Source organism: Asparagus officinalis, chromosome 4 (genome assembly GCF_001876935.1).
Source record: "Asparagus officinalis chromosome 4, Aspof.V1, whole genome shotgun sequence".
In the NCBI taxonomy this organism is placed as follows: Eukaryota; Viridiplantae; Streptophyta; class Magnoliopsida; order Asparagales; family Asparagaceae; genus Asparagus; species Asparagus officinalis.
In genome coordinates, this window is record NC_033797.1 from 23,852,173 (window position 1) to 23,873,994 (window position 21,822).

At 39.7% G+C, this 21,822-nt stretch overlaps 1 protein-coding gene across 1 annotated transcript; it reads right to left on the minus strand.

Annotated features, from left to right (window-relative positions):
• Window positions 103-21,332, minus strand: LOC109836957 (serine racemase). Its single transcript, XM_020405020.1, is given in 8 exon segments — window positions 103-678; window positions 13,620-13,800; window positions 13,897-13,970; window positions 15,583-15,819; window positions 15,935-16,021; window positions 16,148-16,328; window positions 16,800-16,853; window positions 21,033-21,332. Coding segments are annotated over 8 exon segments (1,275 nt in total). The 5' UTR covers window positions 21,247-21,332; the 3' UTR covers window positions 103-431.

Below are 21,822 nucleotides of genomic sequence, written 5' to 3' on the forward strand. Positions count from 1 at the left end.
TTTTTTGTTTGCTAAAAAAGACGAAAAATTATAAATCATATGATGCAAGGGAGTTTATTAATATGTTTGTTATATCTGAAAAGCTAAAGTGATATCTCCTGATCACCAAAATCCTCAAATCCATTAATCTAAGGATTAAAACAGTTACAAGATATATACTCGTATATTTTGAATACGGATATGGGTATTTCACTACATATCTATATCAGTAACCACATCCTATGAGACATAAATAGTAGTAAACATATCCCCACCCTAACAAATATGAACATATCCTGCATAGCGATATGTTTCTGCACCCCTAGTTGGAATACATGGGCTGGTCCTGCCACCAACCCAAAAGAGTAAGCGCTTACATTCTCAATAGCACTCAAACAACTACTGTAGTCTGCACAACCAGCATTATTACTTGAAAGGAAACAACATTGAGTTTATTTGCCAAAGGATTCCCAAAGCACACCAAGATCGACGTTACCACCGGAGAGGATGATACCGATTTTGTTGCAGCCCTTCACTGCAAAACCTTTCTGAAACTTGTCAGAGAGAACAGCAGCAAGGCCAATTGCTCCACTGGGTTCCACAGCCACCTTCAGAATCTCATAGCACATTCTCATGGCATCAACAATCTCTGTATCTTCAACGGTGATGATATCATCCACTAAATCTCTGACTACTGGCCTGATCACAGAAAATAAGGAACTATGTAAGAAAACTATCAATGCAGTAAAAGATTATGTAAATATATGATGGGATCAGTGGGGAATTTAGATTTCAACGTCATGTACTGACTATGAAAATTTTAGTTTAATATTTAGTATTTGCGGATAACTCTCATCCTTTCCCTTAGAGCATCTCCAACAGATTCTGCATCTTCTTGGTATTCTCAAATTTGGGGAATTTTGAGCTTTTTTTTGGTCCAACAGATTCTCCATATCATTCCCCAAAATGGGGATGGGGGAGAAAAAATAGAGAGCCTTCCCCAAATCTGCAGCATTCTGCAAATTTTTGGGGAAGCACTGTTTCACGTTCTTCTAGGCTCAACACACAAAAAACGACAGATTCTCCTCACCTCAAGATCAAAGAAAGTTCGCCGTGGGTTCCCATCTTCGCCGCGGGTTCCCATCCTCGAGCTCGAGCTTGAGGGTTCGCCGCAGATCCTTCAACTCCTTGATTCTCGTCCCTCACCTCAAGATCTAGGGTTTCCATCCGTCGATCTCCTCGAGCTCGAGCGTTCGCCGCCGGTTCCCATCTTCGACGAGCTTCAGCCTCCATTGGATTTCAGGTAAAGTTCTTCTCTCAATTTCAATTTTTGATTGTAATAGACCCTTGAATTTTGATTTTGGGGATGATCAAGAATCCTAATCCTCTGATCTGGAATCCTAATCCTTTGATTGTTGGTCTAGCTAGCTCAATAGTTGTAGATTAAAATTGTTTTGATAACCTGTCAGCATTATAAAATACCTAATTTTATATGAGGAGTTTTTTTCTTGAATTAGAGCTGAGCATAGTGTACCATGGCAAACGTGTATTGCTTGGCTTCTAATTTTTGGCGAAATCAAGGTTGTTGCAATCTGAAGTATGAGCTGAAACCTCTTGTTTTTTGGTATGAGTTTTCTGCGAAATCAGCAAGTTATTGAACCCTTACTACAGAATTATGGAACTAGAGATTTTCCTTGGTCCTTGGTATATGTTATCCTCTTCTATTCATCTCTTTGCACATTATTTCTAATTTAAATGTGAACTGGTCAGAAATTTTCAGGCTTCTATATTGAGTTCAAATTTACAGGCTTCTATATTTAGTTCTGTATTGAAACTTCTATGATGACACAAATGTTGTATAGTTCTGTAATATTATCAACTATTACACTATATTCATCTCTTTGCACATTGTTTCTAATTTAAATGTGAACTGGTCAGAAATTTTCAGGCTTCTATATTGAGTTCAAATTTACAGGCTTCTATATTTAGTTCTGTATTGGAACTTCTATGATGACACAAATCTTAATACTCCTCCTGTAATATTATCAACTATTAGTTCATGTAGTTTAAGTTTTTTTGCAATGAATCATGATATATAAGATCAATTGTCAAGAGTATTGCTGAAGTAAAGTGAAGTGACCTGTCATTGAGGAGACATCTGCTCGCTTACCTTCTCTAAGCCTCTTGAGTACAATAATTTGTATAGTTCTATGTACATGCAATTTAGTAGTTCTATATCTGGTGGTTAAGCAATTCTGAGATTCTGCAGATGAATTTCACCGAGCTCTTCAACAATAGATCGTCCCTTGATGATCTCAATGAACCACATCTGTCATATGATTTTCCATTGAGTCAGTACCATTCCAGTGGTTCTCCTTTTGAAGAGACATATACTACTGAAGCTCACACTGATCAAGAGACGCCATGTGCACCTAGCAGCAATAAATCACAAAAACAATCTCAAAGAACTATCAACTTCTCTCCTGAGGAAGACAAACTTCTTATAGCCGCATGGCTGAATACAAGCTTAGATCCAATCAAAGGATCTGATCAAAAGAAGAACCAATTCTGGAAAAGAATTACTCGATACTTTGAAGATCATAAGAGTTGGTCGGATGAACGAACTGAAAAATCACTGACGAACCGCTGGTCAAAAATAAGTTTCAGTGTGAGTAGGTTTTGTGGACATTATGCTGCAGTTGAACACTTGCGGAAAAGTGGATACACAGAGGCAGATAAGGTGCACACCATTGTTATCTTCATTATCTTCAAAGCATCCTACTGCTTATTTATATTTTTAAATATTAGTACTGATGTTGCATTCCCAAATGTTATTTTTCTGTTAGATATTTACATGAGCTATTCTTTGCAGATACAAGAGGCAAAAACGGTCTACAAAGATAAGGAAGGTCATCAGTTTGGATTTGACCATTGTTGGACTCTTTTGAGGTTTCAGCAAAAATGGATGGTTGAACATAAAAAAATTGAAGCAACTAGAATCTTCAAGGCTCCTACTAAAAATCAAATTTCAATTAACTTGGAAGATGATAATGGAAATGCTCCTGAACCTGCACCCTTGAAGAGGCCTATTGGAAGAAAGGCTGCAAAAGAAGCGAACAAAAAAACAAAATCCAACGAGCAAGGTGATGATGATGAGAAGGAATCTTCAAAAGTCCGTTCTGAGTTGGAAGAGTTTAGGGCAAGGAGACTAGAAAGTGACCGCGTAAAGGCAGAACAACTTAAGTTGCTAATTAATATTGAGCAAAAGCAGGTTTGCTCTTAGAGAAAAGGAAATTGAACTTCAAGCTCGAAGTGAGGAAACTAAAATAATGTCTATGGATACTAGTTCCATGAATCCTATTCAAGCAGAGTATTTCATCAGCCTTCAGAGAAAAAATTTGGCAAAAAGAGCTGGTAAGAATGGAAATGAGTAGTCTCTTGTGTCATTACTCCTGGATATTTATGCTATTCAGAGACTTGTGTTATGTGTTTTGGATTCTTTCTTTCTAGCTTTTCAGCTGCTGAATATTTAGAGGGTAATATTTTGTTGTGAGATTAGTTTAGCAGGAAAAGTGTATCTTGTTTCTCAAGTTTGGACCTTGAACAATGTGACCACTGTTTCTGGAAGTGAGACCTTTGTTAATATTGAATATGAAGCTTTTGAGACGTTTGAGGTAATATAATCATGTTATTTTTTAAATGATTCATTCAACTTGTCATTGTTGACAGTGGATCCATGGAATTGATTGTTAACTTTATCTTGAAATTGTTGACAGTGGAATTGATTGTTAATCATGTTATTTTTTAAATGATTCACTCAACTTGTCATTGTTGACAGTGGATCCAACACTTTCACGGCTATATTCACATAAGTTAATAACTTTATCTTGAAATTGATTGTTGACAGTAGAGTTAGTAACTTTATCTTGACCAAGTATGCTACTACTCAATGAAGTTGAAACAACATAATATTTTTCATAAATTTAACGACATTACAATGAAGTTGAAACAACATAATATTGATTTATATAAGAAAGCAAATCACTAATTGGCTCAATGTTTTTTCTATAAGTGCTCGACAAGATCTTCTTGGAGTTGAGTATGCATTTGTTTATCTCTAACTCGATGACGATTTGCGATGAACTCCATTATTGTTGGTGTACGCTCGAGCGAAAGTGATATATGTGGAATTTCATCAACATGGTCATATTCTTCTTCGATATCATGTATCTTCCTTAGTCTACGAATACACTCATGTTCATCACGCTCGTCTTCGACAATCATATTATGCATAATTATGCATGCCATCATAATATGTTTTAGGTTATCCTTATCCCAAAGTCTTGCCGGGTTTCGGACAATCGCAAAACGTGATTGAAGCACTCCGAATGCGTATCCCAAAGTCTTGCCGGGTTTCGGACAATCGCAAAACGTGATTGAAGCACTCCGAATGCGCGCTCAAAAACTTTCCTTGCCCCTTCTTGCTCTTTAGCAAAATGTCGATGCTTATTTCCTTGTGGAGCTGGAATAGTCGCTGCGAATAGTCTTCACTAATGTTGTCCATGATGGATATATTACGCATTCAGCAAAATAAATATCCCATGTCATATGGGCCTCCCATTGACTTTATAGCTAATATGAAGGGGCACTACCTTCATCCCAATCCACTAAATACATAAGAGCGCTCTAACACATTGATGTCATCTAAGTGACCCAGGTAATCCAAAGATAGCATGGCCATATCCACAAATCATATGAGCTTACAGCTCTTCTAAAATAATAGTGGGTTCATTTGAATAGCTGGCCAGTAAACATACCCATGCCAAGAAGTATTAGGGCAATTCTTCCATGTTTCCAATGCCATTACAATCAAATGCTTCCAAGCATCCCAGGAAAGCCGCCCGTCGTTCCACTATCTGGCAAGTGAATCTCTATAAGGTCATCACTATTTTGGCGACCTTAAGTACTCATCAGCCAAACACTTCGACAACTGCTGCCTGACGAACTTTTAGACTTTCAATAGCGGTGCTTTCCAATCTGTTACGTACTCACTCAACATAATCGGCCGGAACACCATATGCCAAGTTGTCGAAAGCAGCATGTTACCTTCTGAAGTGCATGACAAGCCAAGAAAAGTCGCCCACAGCATTCCTCTTATTGAACAAAATAAGTATCCCGTGCGCGACGACGCATCATGAATGCGCATGAAAAGAGCGTTCGCTCATCTGAATCTCCTTCGCAAAGAGACGCAGCCCCATATTTTGGACGGATTGGCCAAAAGTAGTCACGACAAAGTCTTTCATGACCCTCAATTAGATTCACGGGATATTAACATACAGGGACCCGATAATAGAAACCACATGCCTCCTCTTAGAACTCTGGTTGGCACGTCCTTTTTCTTCTATTTAGAGCAAGTAACAATTCTTCATATTTGTTTTTCGCAAAAGTTGGTTTCCGTTGTACAATTCATTTATATCTTCGGCCGATTACAATAATCAAAAAACCAACAGCTCTTTTATAAGACTCTTTTACACTAACAAAAGCAAAATTACAACTCTGAGCAAAATAAACGCCAGGATCGTTGTTGGCATCACTGCTTTTCGTGGGATCTTGTGCCGGTGCCTGCGGGAGCGCTTTGACTCGTTGCGACCACCCAAATCACAGATTCTGCAGTTGACCTGCTGAGGAGTATTATTGATTCTGACTTGCGTTTGATCGAAGTGCAGAAATTGCAAACGGAATATTCTTATCGATTGCTAAGATGAAGTCGTTCTTCTTTGAAATCAAGTCAAAGCCCCTGATTATCAAGCATTGGCCGCTAAGATCAACACCTCTCGCTCTCTTGGATTGCCTCTTGAAATGCCTCCCTATCGATCAGCCTCTCTCCTCCTCTGTTGAAAAGTATCCTTCGGGGGGTATTTATAACCCTCTGATTGAACAATTGCTCGCCGAGACAGCATTTTGCGTTTGCTCTCGTCGCGGGCGAGCACTAGTGTGCCTGTTCTCGCTGGCCGAGACAGAGTGTTTGCTTGTCCTCGCCCCAGCGAGCACAGTGAATTGCCGCTCTCTGCCAGCCGAGACAGCCTTAAAATACTGTCTACATTCTGGCATGTTTTCGATCTGTAACTCAGCTTTCCCACGTTTCAAAAACTCCGATTATTTTTGGCAGTTATCCACGCTGGTATTCTCGCCCACGACGTTTCCCACGTTCTTGTAACAGCTTAGTGGCCACGTTAAGGGCGCAGCTTACAAAATGTAGTTTTGACCATCTTTGATAACTGGTTCTCTGTGTGCCGAGACAGCTAAATTCTGTCCCGCACGGCGAGACAGTAAATACTGCTCTCGCGGGGCGGGCGAGACAGTGAAAACTGTCTCGCCGGGGGCCCGAGACAGTAAACACTGTCTCGCACCAGGCGAGACAGTAAAGACTGCTCTCGCCTGTGAGACAGTCTATTACTTATGTTCTTCTGCTTTTTGGATGATTTCCTCTTGAGCCTGTATTTGGATTAATCTTTCAGCATTTTTTCTGACGTCCTACAGATACCCCCTCCAAAGTATTCCAGACTCAATACTTTTATAGAGGAGTTCGGCGATGCTTTGGATAAGATAGCCGTCTTCTTACGCATCCTTCAATGCTTGGCTGAATAGATCGTATGAAAGACTTGTTAAATGGCTTCAATATTTTAACCTCTTCTGCTGTTAGTCTATCCAGTTCATTATTTCCGAGAATAGCTTAACGTTCTCCCGGCTGTCGGTTTATCGCTTGACCGCTTGTCGCAGCATCTTGAACATTGATAGTTGATACTTGCTCTTGATCGAATTCAGCGTTTACCATCGAATGGTATAATCCATTGAGAATCCCTCAGGTTATCGCCTTAGAATATTCAGATAATATTCTCCAGAAACTTTCCTGTGCAGGCGTGGGAATACAGTTCTAGAATCCGTGTTGTACCCATTTCGAGTAATATAATCTCTTTTTTTGTTGGGGGAGATAAACCCGACCCAATCTGGAGAGGTAAGAATTTTATATTCTATCTCTCTGGTCTCTTGTTGTTGGTATGAGATAAAACCCGCGAATTCGGAGAGGAAGAATTTATATCTAGTTTTTCCTGGTCTCTTGGTTTGTTGGTAGAGCAAAACCGATGATGGCAGAGCCCGAAGAATTTTATAGTTCTATCTCCTGCATCTCTTGTTTGTTGGTACGAGATAACCCAGAATTGGAGATGTCCAAGAATTCCTATATTCTTATCTCCATGGTACAAAGCGAAATTTGAAGATGGGATCTATTCAGAGAATCTGAATTAAGGCTTTGCATCAATTGAGATTTGAAGCAATCTTAACTTTATAGTTTTGATTGCACAAATCGTAACGCTGGCACCTCTCGTTCATGGAAGACGAAATCGAACAGCCGGGCATTTTGCGTTTTGTTCCTAACTGCTGGTAAGTTTAACCAAGTGCGCCGAGTTCTGAGATATTACCTAACTGTTATAAAGCGTTGATCATCAATTTCGTGGACCTCTCCGGCTTCATGGAACAAATCGAGGAGGGGCATTTGGCTTTGGTCCTAACTTGGTTTAAAGGTTTGATTCAAAATGGGAGTTGAGACGATCCTAACTGTTTAAAGGTTGATCGTTCAATTTGTGGAGCCTCTCGTTCATGCGGAACAAATCCGAGAGCGCGATTTTGCCTTTGGCGTCTCCTAACTGTTTTTAAAAGGTTTGGACCAAAATACGAATTTGAGACGATCCTAACTTGTTTAAAGGTTTGATCGTTCAATTTGTGGACCTCTCGCTTCACTGAAGCGAATAGCAGAGGGGGGGGGGTGGGGATTTTGGCTTTGCCGTCCTAACTGTTTAAAGCGTTTGACCAAAATGGGAATTTGAGACGATCCTAACTGTTTAAAGGTTTGATCGTCAATTTTGGGACCTCATCGCTTCATGAACTAATCGAGAGCGGATTTTGGCTTTGGTCCATAACTGTTTAAAGCGTTTCGACATAGTTGGGATTTGCGAGGCCGAAGATGATCTAAAAGGAAGTGATCGAATCTCATCTCAGCTAAAAGAGTATTTGAAAACCCAAAATAGGGAGTTAGTATTTATCATTTTGTTCATAGCCAATCGTTATCCCTAAGAAATATTATATTTTTAAACATATCTTCCATGTGAAACTTCCCGTTACGCATGAATTATCGACCCCAGCTTTCTTTGCATAACTGGGTATAAAAAAAAGGAATCAGTATCGCCTTCGTTCAGGTTATCCTTAAAAATAAAGATTCTTCTTAGGAACTTCCCCATTACATACAAATCATCACCCCCAGCTTCTTTTGCCCTAAAGCCTGGGTTTACCATTGCTATTCAGCCTGGCTAGCACTTGAGAGCAGCTTTATTCGTATAGCTCTTTGGAGCTGAGGGAATACCAGTTTTATACTCGTGCCACGCCACTGGATGTTGGGGGAAAACAGTTTATACTCGTGGTATCTGATGGAGTAAGGGGAAACGTTTATACTCGTGTACCCAATGGAGTTTGGGGGGAAACAGTTATTACTCGTGTATCCGATGGAGTAACGGGGAAACAGTTTATACTCGTGCTACCCAATGGAAGTTTTTCTTCGAGGCGAAAACAGTTTATACTCGTGTCACTATCCGATGGAGTAAGGGAAACAGTTTATACTCGTGTAACCCAACATGGAGTTTAGGGGAAAAACAGTTTATACTCGTGTATCCGATGGAGTAAGGGGAAAACAGTTGTATACTCGTGTACCAATGGATTTGTCCGGGGAAAACACGTTTATACTCGTGTATCCGATGGAGTAAGCGCGAAACAGTTTGATACTCGTGTACCATGGAGTTTGCGGAAAACAGTTATACTCGTGTATCCGATGGAGTAAGGCCGGAAAACAGGTTTATACTCGGTACCCAATGGCAGTTTTATGGCTCGTCTTTACTCGACTTCCTTTCGCTCGTTTTATGACGCCGGAGTCAATTAAGGCTGGATTTTGTTTTTGAGGTCCAAAGCAAATTTTCAGTGGCGATGAAAGAATCCGTTACTGTGCGCTACGCCACAGTACATTTGGATCCGTAATCATCTTAGCTCCATCCCTGACTCTTTAATAGGTTGGATAGCTCGATTTTGTCATAGCGAGCGAGGTATCCAATATGGCTGCGAGCTCATCCTCTTCGACCATGAATATTCTTTTTGAAATCTTTCGCCGATCGCAAAGCTTAAGTTGCCCGTGGGGCAGTACAGCTATGGTTCCCAATGATTGCGCGATGTCATTTGTAGCCTTTACTCAGCCTTCCTTTCTTTTAAGAAAAGTGCTTCAGCTGTTCGCCCACGAAATTTTAACTCCTTCCAGTGGTGATGGACGACGCTCAACCCCCAAAGCTTCCAAGACATCGATGGAGAGGTTATTGTGGCATGTTGCAGCGATGAACTTCCCTCCCTGTAAGTGGAGGCGTCTGCCAATTCATCGCCATGTTACGGCAAACGCTTGACAAAATTGTCGACTGACTCCTCCGGTCTTTTTGCTTTCTCATCCAAAAGGATTCGCAATTGACACTTCCTGCGTGTCATCATCGCAAGAAGGTTGCTGTGACGAACAAACCCTTTCCCATGTCATTCCCAGCAATTCGATTGCTCCCCTGCGCTTCGAGCGTCCTCGCGTACAATCGAAGGCGGCCCACGAAGCCGGGTTGCCAACGAATGCACCGCATCATGTAAGCCTCCTGTTTCCAGGCAGATTAGTTATGCCCAAATGCAGACTTGAAATAAATCAAGTGCTTGAATCGGCGAACTCTTCCCTTCTCAAAACGCCGTTGAAGGCTTAATCAGATTGAATTGGTCCGGGATATGGTATGAACTCACATTCCCTCGGATAAGACATGGCATACCCTTCTTCTTAACTTCTTTTGACGCCGTCAATCAAAGCATTGATTTTCTGTCTTCAAGTTTTGCCATTTTTCCCGTCATCGTCTTCATTTCTTTCTGAATGATGTCGAGTAAAGATAATTGGACCACCCCCCAGTGAGAAGTGCTATCGCAATCACCCCCCATATTCGCTTATTGGAGGGATCGTAAACCACCCCCACGCGTTCCATTGCCAGTGGGAGGCGCGGCTGTGCTCAGCCATAATGACTTCACCACCTTCTGGCATCACTGTCATCCTAGCAACATTGCCGGCTGCTGGCGTGGCTGGATTCAGCCTTGCCTGATTGGACTCAGAAGTTGAGGTTGCTTGATGTTAGCAAAACTCTCTCATTTGGCTTGAATAGCTAACCCCATCCTCGTCTTTATCTCAGCTCTAATTTCTTCACGTTCGCCTTTGTTAGAACAAAATCAGTAATACGCTTCCTGAAGTATTTGAGCCAAAATTGATCAGAGCGTGATCGTAAGTACTTTCTCTGGTCTGTTCCCGCTGCTAGACATTGTAATCATCAGCAAGCGATTGCCCAGGAATAAGTGTCCGAGAGAATTCACTCCTTCCGAGGACATTCCTTCTTGCATTCTCTTATAGTCTCTGCGTCTGATGGCTCCTAATTGAGTCCGGAGACATCCTTTGAGCCAATTCTTGGATGAGCTTTGCTTTCGGAGAACAAGTCGGGATTTTGGCAGTCACTCGAATGCCGTTTATGACTCTTTTGATCAGTCACCTTTGAATGGTGACCTTCACGGAATTATCATCTTTGAGCAGCGTTATTTTCTCTCGCGGAAATGTCTCGCCGCTTAGGCTTCGACGATACAGACGAGCTCTTCGTGCGGCATAGCTTCTCGCTTTGACAACAAGTCACATCCTGATAATGCTGCCGCTTTAACAAAGTCGGCCGCCCACCAGGACACACCAGAGAGTGAATAATTCTTTTTCGAAAATTTATTGTTCACATTCCCAAGCTTGCCATAATACGACTACTTCCATCACAGATATGCGGATTTGCCAATAAATCGTATCGTTGTTGCGCTATGCACCTCCCAACGGCGTACTGACGATACTCATTTGGGCGGGCTTGAATGCCGTCTTCTCGTCTGGGGTGCACAAACCTTGTTGCATTCTCGAACCAATTTATCTTTCCGTTCTTTAATCATCCAAGCGTTATGTCGGCAGTCGAACGTTTAGAACACCCCCTTGTGCCGGTATGGAGTACTTAACGCCGGCTCCGAATGCTGATTTTGCCATAAGTCCAGGACTTCAGCAATCCAAACTTGGCCGGACGTTTTAGGTGCATTCTATCTCGGTTCACCGCTTTTCCTTCCTCCTTTCTCGTCTTTGTTGTAAGGAGCACGGGCGATGCAACAACGTTTGCACGACGTTTTTGGTATACGTTCTTGGAGGTCGAACGCAGCCTCTTTTGACGATGTTGCTAAGCCATCGTGTCCATTCCTCCGTTCGCTGACATTGGTGCTTAAACGTGTAGTAGTTTCGTCGTTTGCGTGACACGAACCACCTCTGGTTGCTTTCTCGACTCTAAGTTCCGCCCATAATAACGAACTCCGTCGGGCTTTGCTTCAAATGCTTAGCTATTTGACCTGACGCTGTCTCTGACGAGCTCTTTTCGTCAATGTCGTCGGGCTTTGATTCGATGATTCTTCAATTAGATAAGAGCTATTTTGAGCAGAGGTGTTGCGAATGAAATTCTCAGCAACAATCAAGCGAGAGTCTTCATTTTGTGCCTTCTTTGGCATGTAACTCTTCCTCAATTGTGAGATCCTCTTGTACTTGCGAGAAGAGGATGATGAGAGATATTCCTCAAACTTGGTCTGGTCGAATTCGTATTCGACCATGGATTCAACTGGAATCTTGATCGGCTGCGACACGACGGTCTCGGCAGCGAGACCGTTGGCTCCCACTGTGGTCGCCAGTTTGTTTTCGCCAAAAGTTGGTTTTGTTGTCGAATTCATTATATCTTCGGTCGATTACAATAAATTCAAAGAAAACAGCCTTTTTATAAGACTCTTTTACACAACAAAAAGAAAATTACAACTCTTGAGAAAATAAACGCAGGATCGTTGTTTGGATCACTGCTTTCGTGGGATCTTTGCCTGTGCCGGGAGCGCTTTGACTCGTGGACCACCAAATCACAGATTCTGATTGAACCGTGAGGGGTTTATGATTCTGACTTCGTTTATCGAAGTGAGAAATTGACGAGACAGTGTTTGCTGTCTCGCCCAGCGAGACAGTAAATTTGCTGTCTCGCCCAGCGAGACAGTAAAATACTGTCTACATTTCTGGCAGTTTTCGATGTAACTGCTTTCCCACGTTTCAAACTCCGTTATTTTGGCAGTTATCCACGTGATTCTCGCCCACGACGTTTCCCACGTTCTTGAACAGTTAGTGGCCACGTGTAGGGCAGTTACAAAGGTAGTTTTGACCATCTGATAACTGTCTCGTGTGCGAGACAGTAAATTCTGTTTCGCACGGCGAGACAGTAAATACTGTCTCGCGGGGGGCGAGACAGTGAAAACTGTCTCGCCAGGCGAGACAGTAAAGACTGTCTCGCCAGGCGAGACAGTAAAGACTGTCTCGCCTGTGAGACAGTCTATACTTATGTTCTTCTGCCTTTTTTGGATGATTTCCTCTTGAGCTGTATTTGGATATCTTTCAGCATTTTTTGACGCCTACAATATTCGTCGTCAATATTGTCGTCGTCATCCATGAACGTATCAACTAGATAATGACTAGCCAACGAACGACGAGCCATAAAATATATTTTCAAAGTTAAGCAAAGATGAGGAAGCAAAGAATGTGAGAATGAGATAACAAAAGTGTCCAGATTTGTTCTTATATATATAGACAAAAATAGAAGTCAACTAGCCGTTGTAAATTAGCCGTTATAGAAACTAGCCGTTGGAAACTAGCCGTTATTTCAAAGTTTCAAATAAAAAATAATTTATTATTTATTAGTCAAAGATGTAGAATATTTTTATTATTGTAATAAATGCATGATTCTTCAAAATGGGGAAGCTGTTGGAGTTGGAGCAAAAATAATTTGGGGAATATGACATTTGATTCCCCATTTTGGAGAAATTTTTGGGGAAGCTGTTGGAGATGCTCTTAGAGGGCAGAAACTTGGTCTAAGTTCCTATCAACCATCACACTAACCTTCCAAGCTCTTCCTCTATAATGGAACACTAAGAAACGCTAGCCTCATTCCAACGAAACAAACAGACTGATCATGCCAATCAGAATGTGAGACTCATTTGCCCCATTGACTTCTTTGAAAACTCTGACAAATACAAACTGATGAGTTAATTGTTCAAAAAGACCGTATTTATACGAGGCCATAGAATGGTTGGACTATTTAATTGATGCCATCATATCTTTCCACAACTATGTGGGCGTTATACTAAGAATCGGCTTTTAAAACTTGTAGAAAGGGAAACACCCAGCCTAACAATGATCTTTTAAACTTTTTTAATATGAGACCTAGTCTTCTGTTTTTGCAATTGTGTCCTCCTCAGAGCTTCATTGTGTAAACCATATCTATACCGTGTTAGTTCTCAAGGGATGAAAATGACAACATGGAATTAAGATTGTCAAAAGTTATTATAGAAATTGAAGAACGCTATGGGTTTAAGACTAACAAACAGAAACTAGTACTTCACTTAAGACAGAAAGAAAATTTTTATATTCATATTTTGGTAGTTACCATGTCAGATCTCCAAGGAAAGCTCGAAGTCCATCAGCGATGGTGTTAGTCTCTTGTCGTCTTATGAGTCTTCCTGCTATCTTGGACTGAGCAGCATCATCAGCCACCGCTGCGGCTTCCAGCCAGCCAAAAACCTGGATAGCTTTAGCAGCCAAAGTTACCCCAGAAATTAGACCACCGCCTGTATTTGGGACCGCAAGCAACAAGATAATTACTGAAGAAAGCAACTATAAATAAATTAGAAATGAAGTTCCAAAGACTTCTCACTGGTATATACCGCTGATTGGAACAACTATGGCATCAAGATCAGGGACTTGCTCTAGAAGTTCCAATGACACGGTACCCTGTCCACTGCCAAAGACATAAGCCAGTTGCTTAAAATTGGATTGTGAAGAACTAGCCATCTCAAAGTACTACAAGCTTTCAAGAAAATCGATGCTTTCATCAAGGGAAGATCATGTTCCATTTGATGAACAAAGCCAAAAAACTGAAAGAAATAGCAAATACGACTTAGGCAGAATGAGGCCTACCTAGATAACAGAAACAATTAATTAGAAAAAGTACGAAGATGTGTAGGAAAGGGGTGTTGATGTTTTTTCTATGGAAAAATTTTATGAGATTGATTTCATCACCACTAATGGGCCTCTCCGAGGTTAGAGAGCAAAACTTTAAATGGAGAACACCACGTCAAAACTGAATAGAAACATCCAAGTTGCAAGTGTTTGGAAAAAGCAAAGGCCAGTTTAGCAAGGAGGTGTCCACACAAAACAAGCATATAGAAAAGGGTAGTTCAAGAAAACTACCATGAATTTTCATGGATTTTCAGGAAACATCATTTAACTACCATGAGCTTTTCTCAGACAACCATCCCTCCATTGGAACTAATAAACATCATATTCCATTAACAAAATTATCCCCAAGTTTTAATATTTTTATCAAGGAAATAATTATATTATTTATTTATATATTACTTAATATTTCATCTGGGTCTTCATTTTTTTCCTTTTACCTTTTATGTCCCCTCATAGAACCCAAACATCATTTAATCGTCCACTGTAATGTCTAAATAATTTTAATCCTCTACTTACAACACACGTGGAATAATTCCCGTCCCAAAACTTAAATCTTACATCTGAATCATGTTATTTTCCAAACCCAAAGTTAGATCAACAATCATTAACTTAAACTGAAAGGATCCGAGTTCATGATTATGGATTTCGGATCACAGTTGTGGTACATAGATCACAGAGCTGGGGTTCATTGGTGTGGAGGTTTCGTCCATAGCCATGCATCCCAAGTTCACAGTAGGACCAGGATAAAAGTTTTTCAGACCATAGAAATGATGGGAAAGGAAAAAGGAGGAGCAAAAAAAACAATGGAGAGAAATTACAAATAATAGAGAACTGGTACTTTTGTAATGCATTTAGGCAAAGAATAGGTAAAGATGAAGTATTGGGAGTCTTTTTGCAGTTAATAATTTTTTTTCCCTTTTCAAAAAGGCAGAATAGTAACATTTGTGGATGAGCTTTTCTACAAAGAAAAGAGCAAAAGTAAAGGGAAATAAACAGAAAGAGCAAAACAATGAGTATATTGTTTATCCCTAATAAACTTAGTTCTCAGGAATGCAACATCTTATGAAAATTAAATCAACTGATCAATACATTTAATTAATCGCTAGAGGACTGGTTGGAACAGTTTGAAACATTAGTCAACTAAATTCATAGATTATGCAAATGTACAGTGCCTACTTTCTCAAAGCCACAGGGCATTTCATTTGAAGCTGAGATTAGTGATAAGTTCTAGGCAATCAGCTATTTTATATGCAAAACTCTAACATAAAGGATGCCTATAGAACAAACAAAATGAAAGATGCTGTTCTCTGAATTGGTTAAATGGAATAGTACTTGGATGATCCACTTTCATGTATAAAATTGCCAACATTTCAGATAATTGAGAGCCACACCTTATTATGCGCTTGTCATTGAATGGCATGAATCAGAGTTGCAGCCTGGTTTGCCTGCTGAACCTTGCTAGGCCAATGCTTTCTCTTGATTCAAGCGTCGCTTCACTCCAAATAACCTGTCCGCCATAGCGCTTGACATTCTCAACTTTACATTTCGGGGCATTTTTTGGTATAACTATATAAGCTGGGATGCCACGTAGTTTTGCAGCCAAAGAAACTGCTGCAGCATGGTTACCACTAAATGGAAGAGCAAGTCAGGAGCTTTGTTGAAACTGAAAAAGCACAATTAAAACAGGAGAAGAGGGATATAACCCATGCTTTATTCAGAACTTTAAAATAACACAGCTGAAACCTGCTATGAGTTAAAACTCCTTTATCAACTTCATTGTCGTCAAGAGAGAATATAGCATTTGAAGCACCTCTAATTTTAAAGGCTCCTCTGGAATAATCATGCCCATAAATTGAAGACTGTCAATAACATTACTAGTTTATTTAAAACACCAGCTAAAAGTTAAGGTCCAAGAAGTATTTCCAGATGTAAATTAAACGTTAAAGAACGTCTCACCCCTTTTGAAAACATTCACACTTGAAAAACAACTGTCTACCAGCTATACTGTCTAGACTTGTTGAAGAGAGAACTGGAGTCTTGTGAATGTATGGAGCAATGCGAAGTAGTGCTTCCTCAATGGATTGAATATCAGCAGCATAACTCGGAGTCTGTAACTGGTCCTTGCTTTCCATTAGACCTATAATCAGTGAAACATGATATCATATGATTCTAGTAGAACAGACGATGGCTATATTTTAGTATCTTAAAGTTTAGTAACCTGACAACTAGTTGTATATAGGGAATATAAATAGAAAATTTTGCAAAAAAACTGGGGAAGGTAAAGAGATATTGGATCACTCTTGTGTACATGCTAGTATAACAAGTCCAACTTTGCATCTCCAACATACACAGTTCTCAAGAGTATTTGCAGCATGTGTAGTATATCATAGTTTCTCTTGATTTCATGAAAGTAAAAGTAGCAACAGAAATGATAATTTGTCATGTCAATAGAGTATTGACATGCGTGAAGGGTATAAAATCACACTCATTAAAACGACGCCCAATCATTTGATCATTGAAGATGAAAACACAAACATTTGGTAATATAAGTTTAGTGAGAAATTTTAAATACAAACAGAGTAATCTATCATTTTTCTCTTTCTTTAACCTTCCTGATCAAGCAGATTTTTCGTGGGTTGCTTCTTGGTCACAAAAGCTTGTACTGCATAGAAAATAAGGTAGGTCAGTCTACCTGCCAACTTGCTTATAGAAACTATGGAAAGTCGTAGTCGGTAGTTCTATCTGAAGTTTACTTGCCTGAAATTTTGGCAAATTTTAGAGGGTTGAGGGTTCTCATCAGGTTAACATATGATCATTAAATTTACATCAGATTTGTAACGGAGCTATTTCACCACAGCAACCCTATTTCGTAGGGAAAAGGAAATTGAGAGGAGTACGAATCTAAGGACAGATTGTGCATGTTTATTCAATATTGTATAAATTTCTGGCAGGAAATGTGTCTTGCACATCCACACACAACCATCATCATTAGAATGGTGAATTACTATCCTAATATTTAAGGAAAACAGTTGTGGCAGTTAACTGCAAGGGGGGAAAAAGAACTTACAAGGTTATTGATGAAAGATCAAGGAAGATCTGTTGAAGGCTTGGGAAAACATTTTCTAGCGTGTCAAATGAAAGTAGAGGAGGTCCCCAGCCTAGGAGACATCCGATAAATATTTCTTCAATAGATATGAAAATGTAACTGATAGAGAGTTGCTAAACAGACTATAAAGCATAGTTTGTCATTATCGTAAGAACTTCATTAAACTGCTATGGTTATGAGTTAGGTAAGCAAGCGTGTGAAGGTATGATGTCAAGAAAGTGACAATAGCTGACAAAAGGAGGAAACATGTGAGATGCACTAGATGTAATAGCTCAATCCTAAATCATGGTCTGTAATACTTTGGAAAAAAGAGACTGATGAAGTCAGTAAAAACTGTAAACGAGAAAACAAGGCTAAGAAGATCATAAGCAGATCAATGATGACAAACTAAGAGCAAGAGATAGTTGATTTTAGTCTTCTCTACTCATTTATGAAATGCAAGTTTTAACGATTTACACGGTACCTCAGTCCCCCTGACAAAATGTAATGAAAATAGATGAGAAACTCTATTCCATAAAGAAATATCGACGTCAGGTATCATTCATGCACGCCACTTAGCCTTTTCCACTTATGCAACATCATGTCCTGCTCATAATTAAAAACCAAATTACCTATGGAGACAATGATCTCTAATCATTCCTGACCTGATCTCAAGACAATGTGCATGCACTAGTTCTGCTTTGAACTGAAGGTATAATACCAACCACAGAGAGCAAAACTGCAGTGTCGGAAAAGTAGTCCCATAGGGGCAGTTGATCTTAGAGGCAGCACAGATCATATTAGCAACTGCATTGGAGATAGGTAAAATAAACAAGGCACTAATGTCTGCCTTCTGAAACTGGCTCCCTATCACCTTGTTGCCTTTCCTCATAACAGTGAATGGGGAAAAGGAGCAGTGACGTTATCATGGTTTTAAATATCAGTTTTAAATATCAGATATCAGACGACCAAAATTCATATCATATTGCGGATACCGGGGAAATATCAGAGGTATGTGGTAAATATCGGAGTGCTCTATTAGTTGATGTGCGTATATAATATAAGGCCATAGAATTGTAATCTAAATATACTTAATGATATCTAAGCACACAAAAATACAAACAACATATGTTTAGGATCACTAATCAACCTTTTACAACAAATAAAAGTCCATGTCGACATTGCAAGATTTAACTGAGCCGAAATGCTCAGGCAAATCATGATACGCCGCCCAAAAATTCCTAAGAACCGTATCTTGTTTCGCGATAAGCCATATAGAAGGACATATCGACAACAAATTGGCTGATATATAGGCCACGTGGGGGATATATTTGTTGGGACAAACCCGGGCCTAAAAAAGTAGGGTCCCAGCGAAAAGTAGAACGGAAATAATGAAATGAACACATATATTTACGTGAAAAACCCCCTAAATAAATTTGGGGTAAAAACCACGGGCAATGATAAAAGAATTCACTATGAGAAATTTTAGAAGTTTACAATCTCTCTCTTTACAATGAGAAACTCTCTTTATTTTTCTCTCACTCTTCTATATGTGGAGATTGGAATTGTTGTTAGGATGGTTTTCTCTTGAAGAGTTTTGGACCTATTTATAATAGCTGAGAAAACACTATTCATAAATTTTTAATAAATTTTTTTCTTTCGGCACGACTTCTTTCAATGCAATTAATTTGGGGGCCCGCCACCTTTTTGTTTTTTCGCAACTGCGACGGTCAGCAATTACGGTTGTCAATCTCCCACTTGAAGATTTGATTAAGTATCAATAATTTATTCGCACCATTCTTTCTATCTTGTCATATTCATGTTACATGACTCCTACTGGAGCCACGTTCCAATGATCTTCTTCTTGTCACCGATAAGGCCTCCGCTTGTTGTGAACTTGCCTGTCTGTCTTCCTTATTTTTGGGCCGACTTTCTTCCTTAATTTTGCGCAGACTTTCTTCCTTCAGAATAGCGGCTGCAACATTATCGAAGACTAGATTGTTTGTAAGGACGTTGCTTGTGAGATTGATGATGAGCTGATCATACGAGTCAAGTAGACTCTGAAGTAGAAGCTCTGCACGTTTATTCACACCGATTGCATGCCCCAACATTTTAAGTTGGGAGAACAGTACGTTTAGAGTGTTGATGTGGTCGGTCATTGATGTAGATTTCGCCATCCTCACAATGTAAAGTCTTTTTTTAAGAAGATTTTGTTGTGCAGGTGTTTTGCCTCATATAGATTTGTCAGATTATCTCAGATCTCCTTTGCTGTCTTCTTTTACTCTATGTTTGACAGCACCTCATCTGCTAATACCAGATGGATATTAGCAATAGCATTCTCGTCCATCTCGTTTCATTTCTTATCATCTATGATGTCATCTGGCCGTGCATCGATGACCGTTAGGCAATTATCTTTTCTTAAGATAGACTTTATCTTCAACTTTTACAGTGAGAAATTACTCCCGTTGAATTTCTCGATCTCGAACTTTGCCGTCATTACTTCTATCACGAACAATAACTTCTTACTATTTCACATAAATAGTAACCGTATTTATGAACAGTAATCGTATCCGTAAATAGTACTGTGCTTATGAATAGTCTGTACTTATGAACATTACCGTACTCGTGAATAATACAATCGCTTTTAAAGGGTAAATGATAATCTAACTTATTTTCTGATGTGAAGGATCCACCTTTGGTGGTAGTCACAGAGCATATGATAAGTAGATACACACACCCTAAGCAAGGCTCTGATACCACTGTTGGGATAAACTCGGACCCAATAGAGTAGGATCCTAGCGAAAAGTAGAGCGAAAATAATAAAATGAACACAGAGATTTACGTGAAAAACTCTCTAAATAAATTTAGGGTAAAAAGCACGGGCAATGATAAAAGAATTTACCATGAGAAATTTTAGGAGTTTACAATCTCTCTTTACAAGGAGAAACTCTCTTTATTTTTCTCTCACTCTTCTATATGTGAAGATTGGAATTGTTGTTAGGATGATTTTCTCCTAAAGAGTTTTGGACTTATTTATAGCAGCCGAGAAAATACTATTCATAAAATTTAAAAAAATTCTTTCGGTGCAATTAATTTAGGGGTCCGCCACTTTTTTATTTTTCCATAGGCTGTCAGCAATTGCGGTTGACAATATTGCCCAAAATTGCTAGAAAGCGACAAAGGATATTTAGACCATATCGTTTTGCAGCAAACCTTGCAAAAGGATATATCCGCCATATATCAGGCCATGTTGGGGATATTTAAAACAATAGACATCGTCCAAAGCAAACGTGGCGGACGAGATCAGCAATGTAATCTGAAATTGTGATTCTTCTACTTCTCCTTCTACGAGATTTTCCCCCCTTTTTGATGGATAAGAGATCTCCCTTCCTATCCACAGAAATCGTGGCTCTTCAACAGTGCGTTGATTGACCCTCGAAAAGGTTTCTTACAGGTAGAAAATGGAGGCTTTCATGGATTCAAGGAGTTGTTAGCTATTAATCCTACTTATAAACCCATTCTCAAGATTCACATATTTTTACCTTACCAGCAAATTAAGGAATCCATCAGGGTCAAAAGACTAACACTGAACGTAAAAGAATATCAACTCTATGAAGACCAAGTTACATCTTTTTGTGCGAATTTAAAACTAGAATATGGGTTTTCTCGAAAAATGAATGGATAGAGTAAACTAAAGCTAGAATCTTGATTTCAAGAACAGAGACAATCTCGGTAACGAGGAGAGAAAATGTGTACCTGATTCAGCTGAAGCCCACTGACTGCTTACGACGTAGGATTCGAAACCCGTCTCAATGGCTCGAGACGCAAAGAGGAGATAGGGGAGCGGAGAAAACAAAAGAGTTAATTTCAGAAAACCCCCGGATTCTGGGGCGTTGAAGAAAACCCACCTGAACTGTTTTAATTTGAGAAAACGCCTCTGGACTTTTGGGGGTGCTGTAATAAGTAACATATGAACTCTTTTTGCTCCACAAACCTCCTGAACTTTGGCGTGTCTCACATAATCAGTGGATCCCCCCAACTGTAACTGGCAAGTAACCAGTGAGCTCTGAGACGACGAAGGTTTGGGGATTTTGTGGGGACAATTTTCTGGGGTTTTGTAGAAAACCCCCAAAGTTCAGGGTTGTTTGCGAAAGTTACCCCAAAAATTTCCGTAGTTATACGGTTGAAGCTCGAAGGCCACAATGAGATGGGCAGCAGCCCAAAATGAAGCCGCTATGGGCTGGACCTCTTGAAGATCGAACAGAAGTTAAATATGCAGTAAAAGTTAAATAACTCTCAGTAGTTAATAATAATAATAATAATTAAAATTGCGATACATATGGAAAAAATTTAATATGGGACCTAAGAAAAATGTATTAATTCGAATTAAGAGCATATGGAGCCATCAGAAATGCACTGCATTTAGACATTGAAAAATCCTATATACATATAGAAGATTGAAATTTGTCTATGGACTGAAGAAGGGGTGTCCAATTGGGCCTGAGACCCGGGCCCGGTCCTAACCCGGCCAGCCTGGGCCCCTTTC